Below are 19,804 nucleotides of genomic sequence, written 5' to 3' on the forward strand. Positions count from 1 at the left end.
TTGTTTTTGTCTGTCTGTAGAAGTGTGATAGTTTGGTTATGAACTCCCCCTCCCTTGCCGCCCCCCCACGCATGTGCTTAATTGAATATCAGTCTGTGATTTTTCAGCCCCAGTTTTCCAGAGAGGAATTTGTAATGAAATCAGATTGGAGAAGTGGCACACACAGTGCAGCATTAGTCACTTCACTGTTTATTGTTTAGAGTTGCTCTGATTTCCTGACCAACATTGCAGTGGTCTGATCTCTTTGGCCTGGTGATGCCATGAAAACTAATGAAAGTATGGCTTGAGTATAACCCATTCACATTCTTACACTCTTTGAATCTTCAAGTTCCTGGCATTTTTTGGGTAATAGTTTACACTGATTGTTATAAAATGTAGATGTATATTCTTGAATTCTGTGGTCTTTGAAGCCTTGTTTATGTGATAAGTTCATGTGGTTTAATTTAGGTGTGGGCAACTGCACAGCTTAAGTTAAAAAAAAAGAAAGAAAACAAAACAAACAAAACAACAACAACAAAAAACAACAACAAACAAACAAACAAACAAACAAACAACAACAAAAAAAACCCCCAAAAACAAACAAACAAAAAACAAAACAAAACCACACCCCGAAATAACCCAAAACAACTGAAAGTGCATATTGGATGTGTAGAAAAAATTAAACAAGTCTGCTGTGTCAGAAAAAAAAAAAATTGTCATCAGACAACAAACCAAAGAATGTACCAATGTTCCAGTGGTTTCACGAATATTTACCACAAGAGAACAAATTGTGCTTATATTATATCAGATTTGAAAGAATTGGTGATCTGAAGTGGAGTACAAAGGAGAGGAAAAAAGAACAAAGCTGTCTTGATTTACACTGGCTTTCATTCTCATCTGAAGATCTTCAGGTCTTTAGATTTCACAGCATATAAGTGGATGGTCTGATTTAATGAGAATGTGTATATAAGGTGAGTTCTCACTGATGTACACAAATATTTAGCTGATTTACCCATCTCTTAAATGATATACAGAATGCGTGTGTGTTGTGTGTGTGTGTGTGTTTGTGTGTGTGTGTGTTGTTGTAGTATTAGTAGCCTTCAATCTAATATCTTGACACTTTAAGTCATTTTAAATGGGTTAAAAATGGGGAAGGGGGTGGGGGGAAAGAAGAGAGTGTGGCGGGTAGTGTGTGTGTGTGTGTGTGTGTGTGTGTGTGTGTGTGTGTGTGTGTGTGAATGAAATCGTTGGAAAAAAAAGAAAAAAGGAACATAAGCAATATGGTAGGAAAAGCTAACATCAGACAACAGTAACAGTCCTATTGGACTGTGCAGCGTTTCAGTTTCAGTGTAACTTTCTCAAGGAGGTGTCACTGCGTTTGGAGAAATCCATGTATGCAACACCACATCTGCTGGGCAGATGCCTGACAGTAGCATAACCCAGTGCGCTTGTCAGGCCTTTAGTGCATGCTTATATATTTGTGTACCTATCAGAGTTGACTTCCTTTTACATTATCTTGCAAGAGGACAATACTTTTGTTGCCATGGATTCTTTTTCAGTGCGCCAAGTGCCTGCTGCACACAGGACCTTGATTTATCATCTCATCCAAAAGACTAGACTCTCAATTTGATTTTCCAGTCAAACTTGGGAGAAAGGGCGAGAGCAGGATTCAAACCCACACCCTCACAAACTCTCTGTATTGGCAGCTGAGCGTCTTAATCATTCTGCTGCCTTCCTCCTATGTGCAAAAGGACTGCACAAAGACCTGTAATAGCATCTATAACAGCTTGAAATTGTCAAAAATACACTCAGGTGAACCTTCCGAAAAAAACAATTTTAAACTCTTGACATTCAGATACTACATGCTTATTAGAGATAAGTTCTTCACAAATGTATAATTTGATATCTTTGCTGAAATGAGTCACAAAAGTGTTCAACTGTATCCTGTTTGATAATGCATGAATCTTTCTTGATCTGTTTAGATAACTGTTATGTATTGGATGGATTAATAGTTTTCAGTTTATGAACATTAATTATCATTATAATTATCATTTTAAACCATTTTCCTGGATACACACACACACACACACACACACACACACACACACACACACACACACACACACACACACACACACACACACACACACACACATCATTGTGTGTGCTTGCATACATGTACATGTGCATGTTTTTGTATGCATACATACATGTTGCATGCAGCATGCATTTACATGTACAAGATTTTAATTATTATCATTTTCAAATGCTGATCTGCATGCTAACAGGTTGGTGTTTTGTCTGCATGTCTGCTGTAGGAACTGGCAAAACGCTGACAGCCATGATGACCTTGAGTTGTATGCTGACTTTAAACCCCACTCGCCCTGTGCTGTTCCTTGTTGACAAAGTACTGTTGGTACTTCAGCAGGCCAGATACATCATCAATGAGCTGGGAAATCGTGATTTTCTAAGGTATTGTCAGACTTGTTTCGTGTGTGTGTGTGTGTGTGTGTGTGTGTGTGTGTGTGTGTGTGTGTTTAAGTGAGCACGATGTGGGGAGAAGAAGAAAAATGGGAAAGACAAAAAAACAAAGGGAACCAGTGAAATACCTTTACCTACCGCTTTTTCCATTTCTCTCCCCTGTTAGCCAGGCACAAGAGAAGAAAGAAACTCATTCCCTTTTCCCCCTGTAGTTCTTAGCAGCTGTCCACTCTATCTCCAACTCTCTTCAACCAGCACAAACCATGGATTAAAAGTGAAAGGTGTTGTGAATGGTGATTGCATGATTTGAACTCGTACAGCAGGAGAAAAAGACAAGTTTTATTTAGATAAGCAAGTGAAAGGTGCTCAACTTCTTTCTTGGTCTACCTTGAAATTTTTACATCGACTGAGTGAGATGTGTGTGAATTGGTCTTTTAAATGTTATGTCTTCTTTTCATCATTTTGGTTTCTCTTTGATGGGTTTTAAGAAGTGGCATATACCCAGCTCTGAAATGGCCTGTTTGCGCTCAGTTGGGCTATAAGCACCTTGATTTGATTTGATTTAATCTGGTCTTCCATCATAATAATAATAATAATAATAATACATAGTTTTTCTGTGGCGCAATATCCAGCACCAATGCTGCTCAAAGAGCCTTCCATCATCCAGTTGACTATAAACATGCCTTAAAAAACACATCAACCATTATCTGACAATGGATAGCATCCAGTGTGTTCATATGAATGGAAAAGCACACTTAAGAGATGAATCAGATTATAAAAGCTATGAAGTAAATAAGGCTTAGATTAAAACAAAATGCATTTCATAGAACACACACACACACACACACACACACACACACACACAGAGCACACACACACGTACACATATAGACCTTGTTCGTTAGAAAAAAAATTAGAGTAATTTGCCCTTGATTACACCGGAAAAAGAATTCGTGGGAAGTCTCTAAACGCGAAAGTTGCGAGTTCGTCGATTGTACTTGTGTAAATGCTTCACAGTGGGTCTGGGGAAAACGGGAGGAAAGAAGTACTGTGTGTGCTGTTCGAATTTCAAAGGAAGAAAGATATCGCAACGAATACCAGTCACGAACCGATTGCATCGAGCGTGGGGAGCTCAGAATCACTTCATGAACTGAAAAGGACCGCACCCTCAGTGGTGATCTGATATTGCTTCACTTTTCACGAACAAGGTCTTCAAAACAAACATGGTATGTGAAATTTTGAATTGAATATTCATTTTTTATGTTTCAAAATATATTTGTTTCAATTTAACAGCCAAGCCTAAGAATGTTTTGGTTCTGATTTCTCAAAGAGAGATGATTATACTGTCTTCATTTCTCACACACTTATCTGTCTAATGTTTGAATCCAAAAGTACAATTTAACCTTTAAAACGGAGAATTACAGTACACCAGCTGGCTGGTCTTTTTCAACTTCCAGTCACCAATGTTGTATCATTCAACTAGATGTTTGTTTGTTTGTTTTTTGGTCACATTCTTAGCTGTGATATTTATTCAGCACAGGTATATTCATCTCTGACACATAGTACAAAACTTACTAGTGTACCCCTGAAACAAACACCACAAAGAATTTCCACTATACAACATTTGTCAGCACATACTTCTTTCAAGTGGAAATGCTTGCACATTTTCAGAAAGTGCTGTAACAGTGATACTGAGACAGTGAGATCCTTGCTACTTCCACAGGCAGTGTGAATGTCTACACACACACACACACACACACACACACACACACACACACAGATGGATAGATAAAGCATAGTTATTGTTGCAAATTTAAACAACTCACTGGCTTGAGATTCTGCACATGCATAATGCAATGAATAGATCTGACACATTTAGGGGGTTGTATGGAGTTTGACTGAAAATGTGTAACTAAAACCAATGTCATAACATTCAAGCTATAATTATATATTCTTTCTTTTTTTTGTCACAGCTGTCAGATGTGCAAGTCCAAGAAGACATTGCTGCTACTTCTGCATCAGCAGTGGAAACCGATGTTGCTGACATTAAACTGAGTAATTTTACAAAATTTAACAAATTTGGAAGTGAAAATAAGTAATGATCTGACAGCTTTGCTTCCCCCTTTACACTAGTCTAACATTGATGACAGTAAAAGATGACTTATTAGGGCCTTGAAGTTAGCAGTAGTGGGTGTCAATTTGTAGAGTGTGTGTTAGTGTTAGTTGAGAGCGGATTGATTCAGGTGGATCATTGGTATTGACAAATTGTGTAAGACAGTCAGAATATCATCTGTGTATGAAGATTTTTTTAAAGCTTTCTTCTTGGGAATAGTGGAGTTTGAATGCTCCTGATATTTTTTTTCATACTGATGTGAACAAATATTGCAACTGTTTATACACTGTTTATATTTATCCGACATAATGTTGCTTTATATGCAATATATATATCACTTGTTTACAACAGATAATTTGATTTCAACAGCCAAAGCTTGTACCCCCTGCTTGCTAATGATAGTGATCATATGGTGCATTTAAAAAAGACTTCAGAAACTGTAGCTGTGATTTTTCTTCTTCTCTTTGAGGGAGAAAGGTGGGGGTTGGGGAGGGGTGCAGTGTGGTTCAAACCAGTTAAGATTCACTGCAGAGTTTTGTTTTTTTTCTTTCTGATCATGGAAAAAAATCAGAACTTTGTGAATGTAGACATAGCACTTCAATACAGATGTATATCACACACACACACACACACACACACACACACACACACACGCACACATGCACAACATCCAAAACTAAATGGTGCTCACATAATAAATAACTCAAATTGTTTAGAAAATTGTTCATTGTTTAGCATTTAGGTATGAATGAATGATACAAAAAAATAAATGAAAATATCTGATCAAAGTGATTTTCTTCAAGTCTGTTTGTGTTTGACTCAGACCTGTTTACACTGCATTTTGTAAACAGTCCAAATTTGATTGTACAGATCTGACAACAAGCAATAAGCAAATGAAATATATATATATATATATATGATTTTAAAAATATAGGAAATAAAAGATGGGAGGTGGGGCATGCAAATGTAAGTAAATGCAAATATTTACACTAAGAATTTACAACACTACCAGTTTCTAAAAAAATGGCACCAAAGAGAAAACTGGTATGTATGTGTTAATCCTTTGGCCAGTTGTTAGATACAATGAAACTTACAGGTTTCCATGAAAGAAATACATATTCTAACCTGGTGAAAGTACAGACATATCCTTTTTGGGTAAACAGGCCAGCTGATTGTACCAGACTATTGTGTCTGAATGTCTGGGAGTCTTGAGAAGACTTATAAACGCATGTCACTTGTAATGATGAATGGGTACTGTATGCACACATGCATGCATGCTACACCATAAGATGAAATCATTCTCTACTTGCAGTTAATCATCAATGCAACTGTGATGAAACACACATGAATCAGTCTTGATGATGATTATCTTTAATCAAATTCCATGCACAGCTCCAGCACTCTTCTCCCCACAATTTCCATGCTAAACTGCACCACTCATTTCCCCACAGATTTCCATGCTCAACTCCAACACTCTCCTCCCCACAATATGTATTAAAAAGTCATGTGATAGAAAAGCCAGAAAAAGATCAAATTCATTGGAACAGCAATGGCCATTTTCTCAAGTCTGAAATCTGTTTTTAGAAGGCGTGCGCACACACATACACAGTGACACACACACACAAACACAAACACACACACACACACACAGACACACACACACACACACACACACTCACTCACTCACTCACTCACTCACTCACTCATACTATGTAGCAACAATATGAAATGCTAGAATGTTTATAGATTAAGAATGAATGGGTCACACACAGGAGCGATACTTTTTTCTTCAGTTCAATTCCAAATCTGCGGGAGGTTTATGTTGCTGTGACAGCAGAAATGTCTCTGTGACAGCAGAAACTGACTTGACTTCGCCTTCTTGTTTCTGGTTCCGTGACAATTGAAAATTTTTGCACGACAAACAAGTTCAACTTTCGCACTGCTTTTCAGTTGTCCATTCTTTTTAAAAAAAAAATACTCTTTTGGTTCATTAACTTTCATGGATTCAAGCGCACTTTCAGTTTCAGCGGACAGAGTCGCCATGTTGCTTTACCCGGACGTCCCAAGGGGAAGGGGCTGAACTTTTCACTGACTTCCGGTTTCCTAATGAACAAGGTCTATAGATGTCCCTCCCTTACAGACACACACACACACTCACACACAGACACACACAGACACACACGTTTTCATCAGTGGAAAAGGATGCCATTTGAAGGCCTCAAGATGTTTGCGATTTCCAACATACTTGTTTCAACATGGTCCAGTTTCTTAGTCACAAGGTGATTATGATGTATGTGTATATAATTATGTTAGAGTCACACAGTGAGTGTGTGACTACATAGACTGTGTCAAGAAATGTGTAGGGTCCACTTTCAGATAAAAATTGTTGTAAAATGAATGGTAATAGTTAGTAAAGGTAAGTAAAAGCAGTGATAGTTATCTGATAGTGATTGATAGTAGTTGTAGTTATGGTAGTTATGACTTTGGAGATTTTGATGGTGTTGGTTGTAGTACTGGTACTACTGATAGTATGAAACATTGATTGTAATAGTGTAAGTATCAGGAACAAAAGCTACCTCTTCACATATCCCGAGCTTCAATTGACAGGACAGCTGAAATCCCCAGTATCTACACCCTGTTGACACACACACACATGCATATGCAGGCTCAGTTACGTAACCTAGTCATCATCATCACGTCAAGGACAGCAGTAAGAGAGTAGAGTGATGATGAAGGGTGGGGGAGGGGGGGTGCGGGGGGCCCCGAGGGGTGGGGGGTGGGGGGGTTGAGGGGTGGTGGTGGCAGGCCACACCTAAGGACAGCAGAAGAGTAGAGTGGTGATGAAGGAGAGGGGGTGAGGTGGGGGGGAGGGAGGTGGCAGGCCACACCTGTCTGAGGACAGCAGGAGGGTAGAGTGGTGATAAAGGAGGGAGTGGGGGAGGGGGGGTAGGCCACACCTGACTGAGGACAGCAGGAGAGTAGAGTGGTGATGAAGGAGAGGGGATGAGGGGTGGGGGTGGGGTGGCAGGCCACACCTGAGGACAGCAGGACTGTAGAGTGGTGATAAAGGAGGGGAGGGGGGGGAGGCCACACCTGACTAAGGACAGCAGGAGAGTAGAGTGGTGATGAAGGAGGGAGTGGGGGCGGGGTGGGGGGGGCGAGGCCACACCTGACTGAGGACAGCAGGAGGGTATAGTTGTGATAAAGGAAGGGGGAGGGGGGTGGGGGGCAGGCCACACCTGGCTGAGGACAGCAGTAGGGAGAGTAAAGTGGTGATGAAGGAGGTGGGGTAGGGTGGGGGGCAGGCCACACCTGACTGAGGACAGCAGGAGGGGTAGGGGGGGGGGGGAGGAGGGCAGGCCACACCTGACTGAGGACAGCAGTAGGGTAGAGTGGTGATAAAGGAGGGGGGATGGGTTGGCAGGCCACACCTGAGGACAGCAGGATGGTAGAATGGTGATAAAGGGGGGGGGGGGGGGGGCTGCTACACTACACCTAACTGAGGACAGCAGGAGAGTAGAGTGGTGATCAGGGGGAGGTGGGGCAGGCCATACCTGACTGAGGACAGCGGGAGGATAACGTGATGATGAAGGAGTGGCGGCGGGAGGGAAGGGGAGGTGGGGCGGCTGCCACACCTAAGGACAGCAGGAGAGGTGAGCGGTGATAAAAGAGGGGGGGGGGGGGGGGTAGGCCACACCTGACTGAGGACAGCAGGAGGCTAGACTGTTGATAAAGGAGGGAGGGGGGGGAGGCCACACCTGACTGAGGACAGAAGGAGAGTAGAGTGGTGATGAAGGAGGGAGGGGGGGGGCAGGCCACACTTGACTGAGGGGAGTAGAGTGGTGATGAAGGAGGGAGTGGGTGGGTGGGGAGGGGGCTACCACACCTAAGGACAGCAGGAGAGTAGAGTGGTGATAAAGGAGGGGGGAGGGGCAGGCCACACCTCACTGTGGACAGCAGGAGAGTAGAGTGGTGATAAAGGAGGGAGTGGGGGTGGGGGGTGGGGGGCAGGCCACACTTGACTGAGGAGAGTAGAGTGGTGATAAAGGAGGGAGGGTGGTGGTGGTAGGCCACACCTGATGAAGGAGGGGGGTGGGGGGCAGGCCACACCTGACTGAGGACAGTAGGAGGGTAGAGTGGTGATGAAGGAGGGAGTGGGGAGGGGGGGGCAGGCCACACCTGACTGAGGACAGCAGGAGAGTAGAGTGGTGATGAAGGAGGGGTGTGTGTGGCAGGCCAGACCTGATGTATGACAGCAGGAGAGTAGAGTGGTGATAAAGGAGGAAGAGGTGGGGGGTGGGGGTGTTGGCAGGCCACACCTGACTGAGGACAGCAGGAGGGTAGAGTGGTGATGAAGGAGGGAGTGGGGAGGGGGGGGGCAGGCCACACCTGACTGAGGACAGCAGGAGAGTAGAGTGGTGATGAAGGAGGGGTGTATGTGGCAGGCCAGACCTGATGTATGACAGCTGGAGAGTAGAGTGGTGATAAAGGAGGGAGTGTGTGTGTGGGGGGTGGGGGTGGGGGTGAGGGTGGTAGGCTGCACCTGACTGAGGACAGCAGGAGGGCAGGGTGGTGATAAAGGAGAGAGTGGGGGGGGGGGGGCAGGCCTCACCTGACTGATGACAGCAGGAGGGTAGAGTGGTGATAAAGGAGGGAGGGGTTGGTGGGCGCAGGCTACACCTGACTACGGACAGTAGGAGAGTAGAGTGGTGATAAAGGAGGGATGGGTTGGTGGGCGCAGGCCACACCTGACTGCGGACAGTAGGAGAGTAGAGTGGTGATAAAGGAGGGGTTGGGGCGGGCGGCAGGCCACACCTGATTGAGGACAGCAGGAGAGTAGAGTGATGATGAAAGGGGGGAGGGGGGTGGGCGTGGCAGGCCACACCTGACTAAGGACAGTAGGAGGTAGAGTGGTGATAAAGGGGGGAGGGGGGGGGGGGGGCAGGCCACTCCTGAATGAGGACAGTAGGAGAGTAGAGTGGTGATGAAGGGGTGAGTGGGGGATGGGGGTGGGTGGGCCACACCTGACTGAGGAGAGCAGGAGAGTAGAGTGGTGATGAAGGAGAGGGGGTGAGGGGGGGAGGGGGTGGTAGGCCACACCTGAGGACAGCAGGATGGTAGAGTGGTGATAAAGGAGGGGGAGGTGGGGCAGGCCACACCTGACTGAGGACAGTGGGAGGATAAAGTGATTGTGGAGTGGCGGGGGGCAGGCCACACCTGACTGAGGATAGCAGGAGTGCGGAGTTGTGATGAAGGAGGGGGTGGGGGGGTGGCAGGCCACACCTGACTGACAGCAGGAGGGTAGAGTGATGATAAAGGAGGCGTGGGGGAGGGGGGGCAGGGGAGGGCTGCCACACCTAAGGAGAGCAGGATAGTAGTGTTGATAAAGGAGGAGGGGGGGTGGGGGGCAGGCTTCACCTGACTGATGACAGCAGGAGAGTAGAGTGGTGATAAAGCAGGGAGGTGTGGGTGGGCGCAGGCCACACCTGACTGCGGACAGTAGGAGAGTAGAGTGGTGATAAAGGAGGGGTTGGGGCGGGGGGCAGGCCATACCTGATTGAGGACAGCAGGAGAGTAGAGTGATGATGAAAGGGGGGAGGGGGGTGGGTGTGGCAGGCCACACCTGACTAAGGACAGTAGGAGGTAGAATGGTGATAAAGGAGGGAGTGAAGAGGGGGGGGGAGCAGGCCACTCCTGAATGAGGACAGTAGGAGAGTAGAGTGGTGATGAAGGGGTAAGTGGGGGATGGGGGTGGGTGGGCCACACCTGACTGAGGAGAGCAGGAGAGTAGAATGGTGATGAAGGAGAGGGGGTGAGGGGGGGAGGGGGTGGTAGGCCACACCTGACTGAGGACAGCAGGCGGGTAGAGTGGCGATAAAGGAGGTAGTGGGGGTTGTAGGGCCTCCCACACCTGACTGAGGACAGTAGGAGAGTGTGGTTTGTCCGTCGGGATCGATGAGGACCATCTAGTCATCCTGGGGGTGGGTGGGTTGGGCTTTGTGGGTGCGCAGATGACTGGTCAGGCCAATCTGCGCCCGGAAGGTTCTGACGCAGTGTGGACAGGGGATGGTGGTGGCTGTCGGGGACTTGCTGGCACTGCTTTTCCCGGCCTGTGTGCGTTGCTCTGCTGCAGCGATTCTGTTTGCCTCACAGGATTTGGCACCTTTGTGGACAGCTGAATGCCACTTTGGTCTGTCCATTGCATTCAGCTCCCATGTGTCGTGGCTGATGTTGAAGGCCTTCAGAGAAGCTTTCAGAGTGTCTTTGAAGTGCTTCTTTTGGCCTCCATGGGAGCACTTGCCATGTTGGGGTTCGCCGTACAGCAGTTTCTTAGGGAGCCGGTGGTCTGGCATGCGAACTACATGGCCTGCCCAGCGCAGCTGGGCCTGCATCAAGGTGGTTTAGATGCTGGGCAAGTTTGCACAAGTGAGCACCTCTGTGTCAGGGATCTTCTCTTGCCACTTTATGCCGAGAAGTTTTCTGAGGCTGGTGGTGTGGAAGTGGTTCAGCTTTTTGGCAATGCGTTTGTAGACCGTCCATGATTGACAGCCATAGAGCAGTGTGGTGAGAACTATGGCCTTGTATACTTTGAGCTTCGTCTCCAGGGTGATGCCTGTCCTGTTCCAAACGTTCTTATGGAGTCTACCGAAGGCAGCGCTGGCTTTGGCGAGTCTGGCATTCACCTCGTCGTCGATGACAGCTGTGCGAGAGAGTGTACTGCCCAGGTATGTGAACTTGTCCACCGCGTTCAGTCGTTGCCGGTTGATGAAGATGTTTGGTTCAACGTAAGGCTTTCCTGGAGCTGGCTGGTGCATCACCTCAGTCTTTGTGCTGATTGTGAGGCCAAAGTTGTCACAGGCAGCAGAGAACTTGTCGACACTGTGTTGCATGTCAGCTTCAGAGGCAGCGTTGAGAGCGCAGTCATCAGCAAACAGGAAGTCGTTGACGGTGTCTGTCCTCACCTTGGTTTTTGCTTTGAAGCCTCCTGAGGTTGAAGAGTGAGCCATCTGTGCGGTACCTGATGCCAATGCCTATGTCAGCGTCTCTGAAGGCATCTGTCAGCATGGCTGAAAACATGAGACTGAACAGGGTGGGGGCAAGAACACACCCTTGCTTGACTCCATTGGAGACAGGTAATGGTTCTGAAGTCTCTCTGTTGTCTTGGACTCGGGCCAGCATCCCATTGTGTAGTTGCCATATGATGGTGATAAACTTTCTGGGACATCTGTACTTGGCCATGATTCTCCAAAGGCCATCTCTGCTAACAGTATCAAAGGCCTTGGTCAGATCGACATAGGTGGAGTAAAGGTCGGCGTTCTGTTCCTGACACTTCTCCTGGAGCTGCCTGGCAGCAAACACCATGTCGATAGTCCCGCGTTCTTTCCGGAAGCCACACTAGTTCTCTGGTAGGAGACCTTGCTCAAGGTGCATTATGAGATGGTTGAGTAGCACTCTGGCCAGAGTCATGCCTGCGACAGACAGCAGGGATATTCCATGATGGTTGTCACAGGCCTGACGATTTCCTTTGCGCTTGCACAGGTGTATGATGGAAGCGTCTTTGAAGTCCTGTGGAACTGCCTCATGCTGCCAGATGAGCTGGAACAGCTGATGAAGCTTCTCAGTCAGCACCATACCACCTTCTTTGTAGACCTCAGCTGGAATGGAGTCTGAGCCAGGGGCTTTGCCATTGGATAGCAGACGGATAGCTTTCTGGGTCTCCTCCAAAGTTGGAATGGCATCCAATGACTCACTGACGGGCACCTGGGGGAGTTGGTCGATGGCTTCATCATTGATGGTGGAAGGGCGGTTCAGTACGCTGTCAAAGTGTTCAGCCCATCTCTCAAGGATCCCGTCTTTGTCAGTGATCAGGGTAGAACCATCAGCACTGAGGAGTGGAGCAGATCCGGAGGTGGTGGGACTGTAGACTTCTTTCAGGCCGTTACAGAAGTTCTTCATGTCGTTCCTGTCTGCAAAGCCCTGGATTTCATCAGCTTTGTTGTTCAACCAGGAATCCTGCATCTGCCGCAGCTTCAGCTGAATGGTGCTGTGTGCGCTCTTCAGTATGTCTTTCTTTGACTGTGACTTGGGATCTTCAATGTGGGCTCTGTAGGCTTGGCGTTTGTCTTCTAGCAGCTGCTTGATCTCAGTGCAGTTCTCATCAAACCAGTTTTTGTGCTTCCTGGCAGAAGGCTCCAGGCACTCCATGGCAGTGTTGTACACCGTCTCATGCAGTGCGTCCCATGCTGCCTCCACATTCTGGTTGTCCAGCACGGTGGACTCCAGGCGTTCCTCCAGAATGTCAGCAAAGCTCTGCTTGATGTTGCCTTGCTCCAGCTTGTTGACATTCAGGTGTTTGGGTGCTTTCATGCCCTGAGGCCGTCTCTTGGGCTGGATGCAGATGTTGAGCTTGGAGACGATAAGGCGGTGGTCTGTCCAGCACTCAGCGCCACACATGGCCCTTGTGACTCGTACGTCCTGCCTGTCCCTCTTCCTGACGATGACAAAGTCGAGATGCCAATGCCCAGAGCGAGGATGCATCCATGACGTCCTGTTACGGGTAGGGAGGCAGAAGACGGTGTTTGTGATAAGAAGGTCATGCTTGGCACATGTCTGGAGAAGTAGTTGGCCATTGCTGTTACAGTTACCAACCCCATGCTTCCCAATCATGCCTTCCCAGGTGCAGCTGTCACAGCCAACTCTCTCGTTAAAGTCACCAAGAATGATGAGCTTGTCTGCGTTGGGAACAGTGGTGATGACAGCGTTCAGGTCCTCGTAGAACTTGTCCTTGATCTCATCCGGTTTGGTCATGGTGGGCGCGTAGGCGCTGACAATGGTGGTAAACTTCTTCCCGTTGCATAAAGGGAGTTTCATCGTCATCAGGCGATCGTTCACTCCTTTCGGGGGGCCAGCCAGCTTGCCAACGAGGGTTGTCTTCACTGCAAAGCCAACTCCAGCCTCATGTCTCTCCTCAGGTCCGCGACCACTCCAAAAGAAGGTGTAGCGTGCGCCTCGCTCACAGAGTTCGCCTTCTTCTGCCAGTCTGCTCTCACTTAAGGCAGTGATGTCGATGTTGTACCTGGCTAGTTCACTCGCAATGAGTACTGTGTGTCTCTGTGGTCTGGCTGAGTTGCCTCTGTCCAAAAGCGTATGCACGTTCCATGTGGCAATGGTCAATGGGGTGCTCCTTGTTTTCTTCTTTCATTCCTTTGTGTGTCGACCGCTTGAGTAGGGTCCCCGTCAGCCGCAGTATGCTGACTAGGGTGGTGTGGAGCAGGCAATGTTTAGGGCACCTTTTCTAGCCCCTTCCTCATGCCATGGAGGTGAGCAGTGCTGTCCTGAAGAGGGCTGCTCAGTCGCTCAGGGGGGCTGCCGATCTACACTGCTGCTCCAGTCAGTGAAAAACGACCCTATGGCCTGAGCCGCCTGTGTGCATGTCCACGGCTACGACTGCCAGTGTACCCACACCTGTCGCTTAGTCACTCGCCTGTCACCACAGGGCTTGGGGAAAATGATGGTATGGGATGAAGGATGATCAGACTTGCGTGATGACTTTGTTTATAGTGAGGAGGAGTTGCGCACCGTCGACCTCACTCTCTTGTCCAAGACCGTCTGTATCCAGTGACAAGACGAGGTCAAGACGACTGGAGATGGAAACGGATGCAGTGGATGACCAGGATGTCCTGTTTGCCTCATCCTGCCCTCAGCACTCCACAGTGCTCTACTGCAACCGCCTTCCTTTCAGTTGAACCATGAAGGTTTCTTCCGCAGAGTCCACTGGATCCAGTCTTCACATGCTTAGGTTGACAAGCCCTAACTCACCGAGGGTTTGAGACCCGTCGGCTACCCTTACCTAGTTTAGCTAGCCTGTCAAAGCCGTTGCCCAGGGCTTGGGCGCTGCTGCATGCTAGCAGCTTCTAGGGCCCCTAAGTGAGAGCTGGGTGCCGGTGGGGACCAACAGAGGACGAACCACTCCCGGAAGAGCATGACAAACCCCCCCCTCTAGAGGTACTACCCCTCTCGTGCACACCCTAACCCCCACAGCAGGAGGGTAGAGTGGTGATAAAGGAGGGGTAGGGGAACGGGCAGGTTACACCTGACTGCGGACAGCAGTAGGGTAGAATGGTGATAAAGGGGGGGGGGGAGGAGGAGGGGTTGGCAGGCCACACCTGACTGAGGACAGCAGTAGAGTAGAGTGGTGATAAAGGAGGGGAAGGGGGGGGGGGCTGCCACACCTGACTGAAGACAGCAGGAGGGTAGAGTGGTGATGAAGAGGGTAGTTGGGGGGGGGGCGGGGGGGGGCAGGCCACTTCTGACTGAGGACAGCAGGAGGGTAGAGTGGTGATAAAGGAGGGAATGGGGGGGGGGGGGAGGGTGGCAGGCCACACCTGACAGGACAGTAAGAGGGTAGAGTGGTGATGAAGGGGGGGGGGCGAGGGGGGGGGGGGCAGGCCACACCTGACTGAGGACAGCAGGAGAGTAGAGTGGTGATGAAGAGGGGGTGGGGGTGTGGCAGGCCACACCTGACTGAGGACAGCAGGAGGGTAGAGTGGTGATGAAGGGGGGGAGGGGGGTTGCAGGCCACACCTGACTGAGGACAGCAGGAGAGTAGAGTGGTGATGAGGGGGGGGGGGGGTATGGCGAGGGGGGAGGGGGGGGCAGGCCACACCTGACTGAGGACAGCAGGAGAGTAGAGTGGTGATAAAGGAGGGGTGGAGGTGAGGGGGCGGGGTGGCAGGCCACACCTGAGAACAGTAGGAGAGTAGAGTAATGATGAAGGAGTGGGAGTGGGGGGAGGGCAGGCCACACCTGACTGAGGACAGCAGGAGGGTAGAGATGTGATAAAGGAGAGGGGTGTGTGTGTGCAGGCCACACCTGACTGAGGACAGCAGGAGGGTAGAGTGGTGATGAAGGAGGGAGTTGGGGTGGGTGGGGGGTGGCGGGGCAGGCCACACATGACTGAGGACAGCAGGAGAGTAGAGTGGTGATAAAGGAAGGAGTGGGGGGTGGGGTCAGGCCACACCTGACTGAGGACAGCAGGTAGGTAGAGATGTGATAAAGGAGGGGGGGGGGGAGGGGGGGCAGGCCACACCTGACTGAGGACAGCAGGAGGGTAGAGTGGTGATGAAGGAGGGAGTTGGGGGGGGGGGGGGGGCAGGCCACACCTGACTGAGGACAGCAGGAGGGTAGAGTGGTGATGAAGGAGGGAGTTGGGGGGGGGGGGTGGCGGGGCAGGCTACACCTGACTGAGGACAGCAGGAGAGTAGAGTGGTGATAAAGGAAGGAGTGGGGGGTGGGGTCAGGCCACACCTGACTGAGGACAGCAGGAGGGTAGAGTGGTGATAAAGCAGGGAGTGATGGGAGTTGGAGGGGGCAGGCCACACCTGACTGAGGACAGCAGGAGTAGAATGGTGATGAAGGAGGGGGTGGGGTTTGGGGGGGGGGGGGGGGCATACCTGACTGAGGACAGCAGGAGAGTAGAGTGGTGATGAAGAGGGGGTGGGGGTGGGATGTGGCAGGCCACACCTGACTGAGGAGAGGAGGAGGGTAGAGTGGTGAGAAAGGAGGGAGCGGGGTAGGGGGGATGCTTGGGGGGGAGGGGGGGGGGCAGGCCACACATGACTGACAGCAGGAGAGTAGATTGGTGGTAAAGGAGGGAGTGGGGGGTTGGGGGGGGGGGGGGGGGTTGGGCAAGCCACACCTGACTGAGTACAGCAGGAGAGTAGAGATGTGATAGGAGGGAGTGGAGGTTGTGGGGGGTGGAGTCGGGCCACACCTGACTGAGGACAGCAGGAGAGTAGAGTGGTGATGAAGGAGGGTGCGTATGTGGCAGGCCACACCTGACTGAGGACAGTAGACTTGAAAAGAGGAACCTGAAGGTGGCTGTGCTGTGTGGAGGACTGTCCGTCAGAGATGGCACTCCTCTGTGGAAACATGATGTCATTGTCACTACAGCAGGTGAATTCTCAGTGTGTGTGTGTGTGTGTGTGTGTGTGTGTGTGCCCGTGTGTGTCTGTGTCTGTGTATAGACATGTGTAATATTTGTTTATATTTGTGCATGTGCTATGTTTTTTTAGAATGTGATCTTTATATCAGGATAAGACAATATCTTTTAGTTTTATATAGTATCATGTTACATGCTACCAAAGCATCTTGTTTCTAAGTATTGCAATTCAATTAGAAAGCTGTTTTTTTCCTTGAAAAAAGTGAAAAGTAGTGTTTTCTTTTGTTGAACTAGTTGAACTAATCCATTGATTAACACATTCAACATTGGTCTTACATCCTGAACATTCTGTGCAAACAAAAGATATCTTTATTGTTGATTGACACATGATAAGGTCATGCTTTGGAAGCCTGTCTTTGGCAGAAAAGTGTTCACAAGTAAATTTAAATAGTGCCCTATTCATTTTCACTCCACATTGTGGCAGTATTAATAAGCTCTTTTTTGTTGTTGTTGTTGTTGAGGACAGAATATTTTTACATACAGCCCACTCTTCTGCTGATAGAACTCAGCTGTGTGGTGTTTGAGGTTGAAGGTATACATGTCTGTGACTTATACTTTTCAAAATTTTACTTACTTACTTTACTTTTACTTACACAGTGGCCAGATTGCAAAGGAGGCACTGGAGGAAAGAATAGGTTGTTAACTACTGAGTAATTTGGTTGCTGTGTTTTTGCAAATATTAGTCTCCAGTTTTTAACAAATCTATTTCTTTGTGAATCCAAGTTTCTTTTGACTGTACATGTGTGTCACTGTGTACTGACATGCACACAGTGTTTTGCCAAAACTTGACTGTACATCACTACATCAGTACATGTGTGTCAGTATTTACCAGTATGTACATAGTGTTTTGTCAAAACTTGACAGTGTATGTGTGTATCTCTGTGTACCAATGTGTACACAGCACTTCACTAAACAGACAGTGTGCGTTTGTGTCAGTGTGTACCAATATGCACACAGCGTTTTGCCAAATCCTGACAGTGTATTCGTTCGTTCTTTAGTTTAACGTCTTTTCACTGTAAGTGATATTAGACGAGGGTAGGAAAAAAATTGAGTGGGTGGAGGGGGCAGGGAAATTACTGTTTACAAAAGTGTGTATGTGTGTGTCAACGTGACAGTGTATGTGTGTGTCAGTGTGTACCAATATGCACACGGCGTTTTGCCAAAACCTGACAGGGTATGTGTGTGTCAACGTGTACCATACCAATATGCGCACAGTGTTTTGCCAAAACCTGACAGTATATGTGTGTGTCAGTGTGTATCAATATGCACACAGTGACAGTGTATGTGTGTGTCAATGTGTACTAATATGCACACAGCGTTTTGCCAAAACCTACTGCAAGATGAAGTGCTGAGGTGGGCCAACTTCTCGCTGGTGGTGTTTGATGAGGCTCACCACTGCACCAAGAACCACCCCTACAACAAACTGTTGGTGGAGCACCACAACCCCCTTCCCGTCCAACAACGACCCAAGGTACTGGGGCTGACCGCCTCGCCGGCTGGACGACGCACTGAAGAGGAAACCCTGACCATGCTGAAGAATCTGCTGGACAATCTAGGTATGGGTTTTGTTCAGGAATCTGTTAGTTACAGTTACAAATAGAAAATCACTATATAACCATGTGTTAGGTGTTATCTGTATGTTATTTTCTTGGAACTAATTTATATGAAAAATATAAAGCTTAATGTAAAAAAAAACAACGTACAGTGAATGACCTAATCAAATATCCAAGATCTACTGCAGTGCAGGATATAACAAATCATTTTGTCATTGTACATTGTGCAAAGTTTGGTATTTAAGAAAAGGTTTCAAATTATAGGCTGAATGTAGGTTTTATTATGACTGTTACAGACTAAATAAGAGTTATTTTATAACGACTGTTACAGACTGAATGCAGAAAGGTTTATAATCTTTCTCTTCACAACCCTGCCCCCACCCCACTCCACCAAACCACCACCAGCAAAGAAGCAAAAAAAGAGAAGTTAATGGAGAATCCCTCAGTACTAGATATTGATTATTATGATTTAACTCTCTCCATACGAACGGCGAAAGAGACGACGTTAACAGCGTTTCACTCCAATTACCATCATCAAAATATTGCAGTCGGAAGGCTGTTATACTGAAGAGATGAATGTTGACAAAATAACCCACAATTCTGACGACGGAAGCTAAAGGTTGGGTCATTCAGACTCCCACTGGACATCCGAGGGGTCTGTGTCGAGGAGAAGAGAGGACTGGTCGTACTGAGTGAGTTAATATATTACTAATGCATTATTTGTGGCTTGATCCTCTTCTCTATTTCAGTTGTCAAAGTCCATGAATCACAGACAAAAAGGAATGTTGAGATGACCAAGGAGTGCACCAGTCTGATCTTTTGAGTTGAATGAGATGTTTTTGTCACTCCAAATGGTCTTCAGATTTGTCAGTGCTGTTGTTGTTTATGCAGTACTGGACAAAATTTCAAACTTTGACCTCTGGTCTGTTACTATTGCCCCCAGGTACTTGAAAAAAAGGCTGTGTTAATATGACAGTTTGTCTTGCCATTGTTCATTTCTTGATGAGAGGAAGTTATCAGGGCTGCGGTGATGGAAATGGCATAGCTGTACAAGAAGCTTGCTGCCATGGAATCTGCATCCCTTCCTCAACCAGTTTTGTTGTTTCTCTTTCCTGTCTCACCAAGAATGGCAGTCACATTTGATGATCAACTAAGTCATTTGAACTGGTCTGTCTTGGTGCCTAGCATTGTTTTTGACACTTGTTGCAAAGTCAGGAACATTGTTCAAGGACAGTTTTGTTTTGCTTTGTGTTTTATTCATTCATTCATACTTACTTACTTATTTATGCCCATTGGTCCCGGTGGAGCATAGGCCATCGACCTCACCATTGCACTCTGTTCTGGGCTGTTCTGGCCATTCCAGTCCAGTTGGTCCCTTGCTGCTTCAGTTCTGTCTCGGTGTCTCGCCTCCAGCTGTTGCGAGGCTGGCCTCTCTTCCTCTTTCCCTGCGGGTTCCAGGTCAGGGCTTGGTGTGTGATGCTGGACGCTGGCTTCCTGAGGGTTTGTCCTATCCAGCCCCACTTCCTCTGCAGTATCTGCTTGGCCACTGGTTCCTGTCCTGCTCGCTCCCACAGATCTTCGTTTCGGATCTTCTCCTGCTATTAGATTTTGTAGATGTGCCTCAGACAGGTGTTGAAGAATGTCTGAATCTTCTGCTACATCGTCTGTGTTGTCCGC

The 19,804-nt window shown here is 47.8% G+C and overlaps 1 protein-coding gene across 5 annotated transcripts in view; it reads left to right on the forward strand.

Annotated features, from left to right (window-relative positions):
* LOC143286826 (uncharacterized) overlaps positions 1-19,804 on the forward strand; it is a 54,584-nt gene that overhangs the window by 11,286 nt on the left and 23,494 nt on the right. For all 5 annotated transcript variants that reach the window (XR_013055862.1, XR_013055863.1, XM_076594640.1 and 2 more), the window contains 3 exons: positions 2,298-2,451; positions 16,404-16,528; positions 17,891-18,130. Coding sequence is in view for 3 of the 5 variants with exons in the window: in XM_076594640.1 (XP_076450755.1) it covers positions 2,298-2,451; positions 16,404-16,528; positions 17,891-18,130 (519 nt within the window). In the remaining 2 variants the exon portion in view is untranslated. The remainder of the gene's footprint in view (positions 1-2,297; positions 2,452-16,403; positions 16,529-17,890; positions 18,131-19,804) is intronic.

This window comes from Babylonia areolata, chromosome 10, assembly GCF_041734735.1.
Source record: "Babylonia areolata isolate BAREFJ2019XMU chromosome 10, ASM4173473v1, whole genome shotgun sequence".
Classification (NCBI taxonomy): Eukaryota; Metazoa; Mollusca; class Gastropoda; order Neogastropoda; family Buccinidae; genus Babylonia; species Babylonia areolata.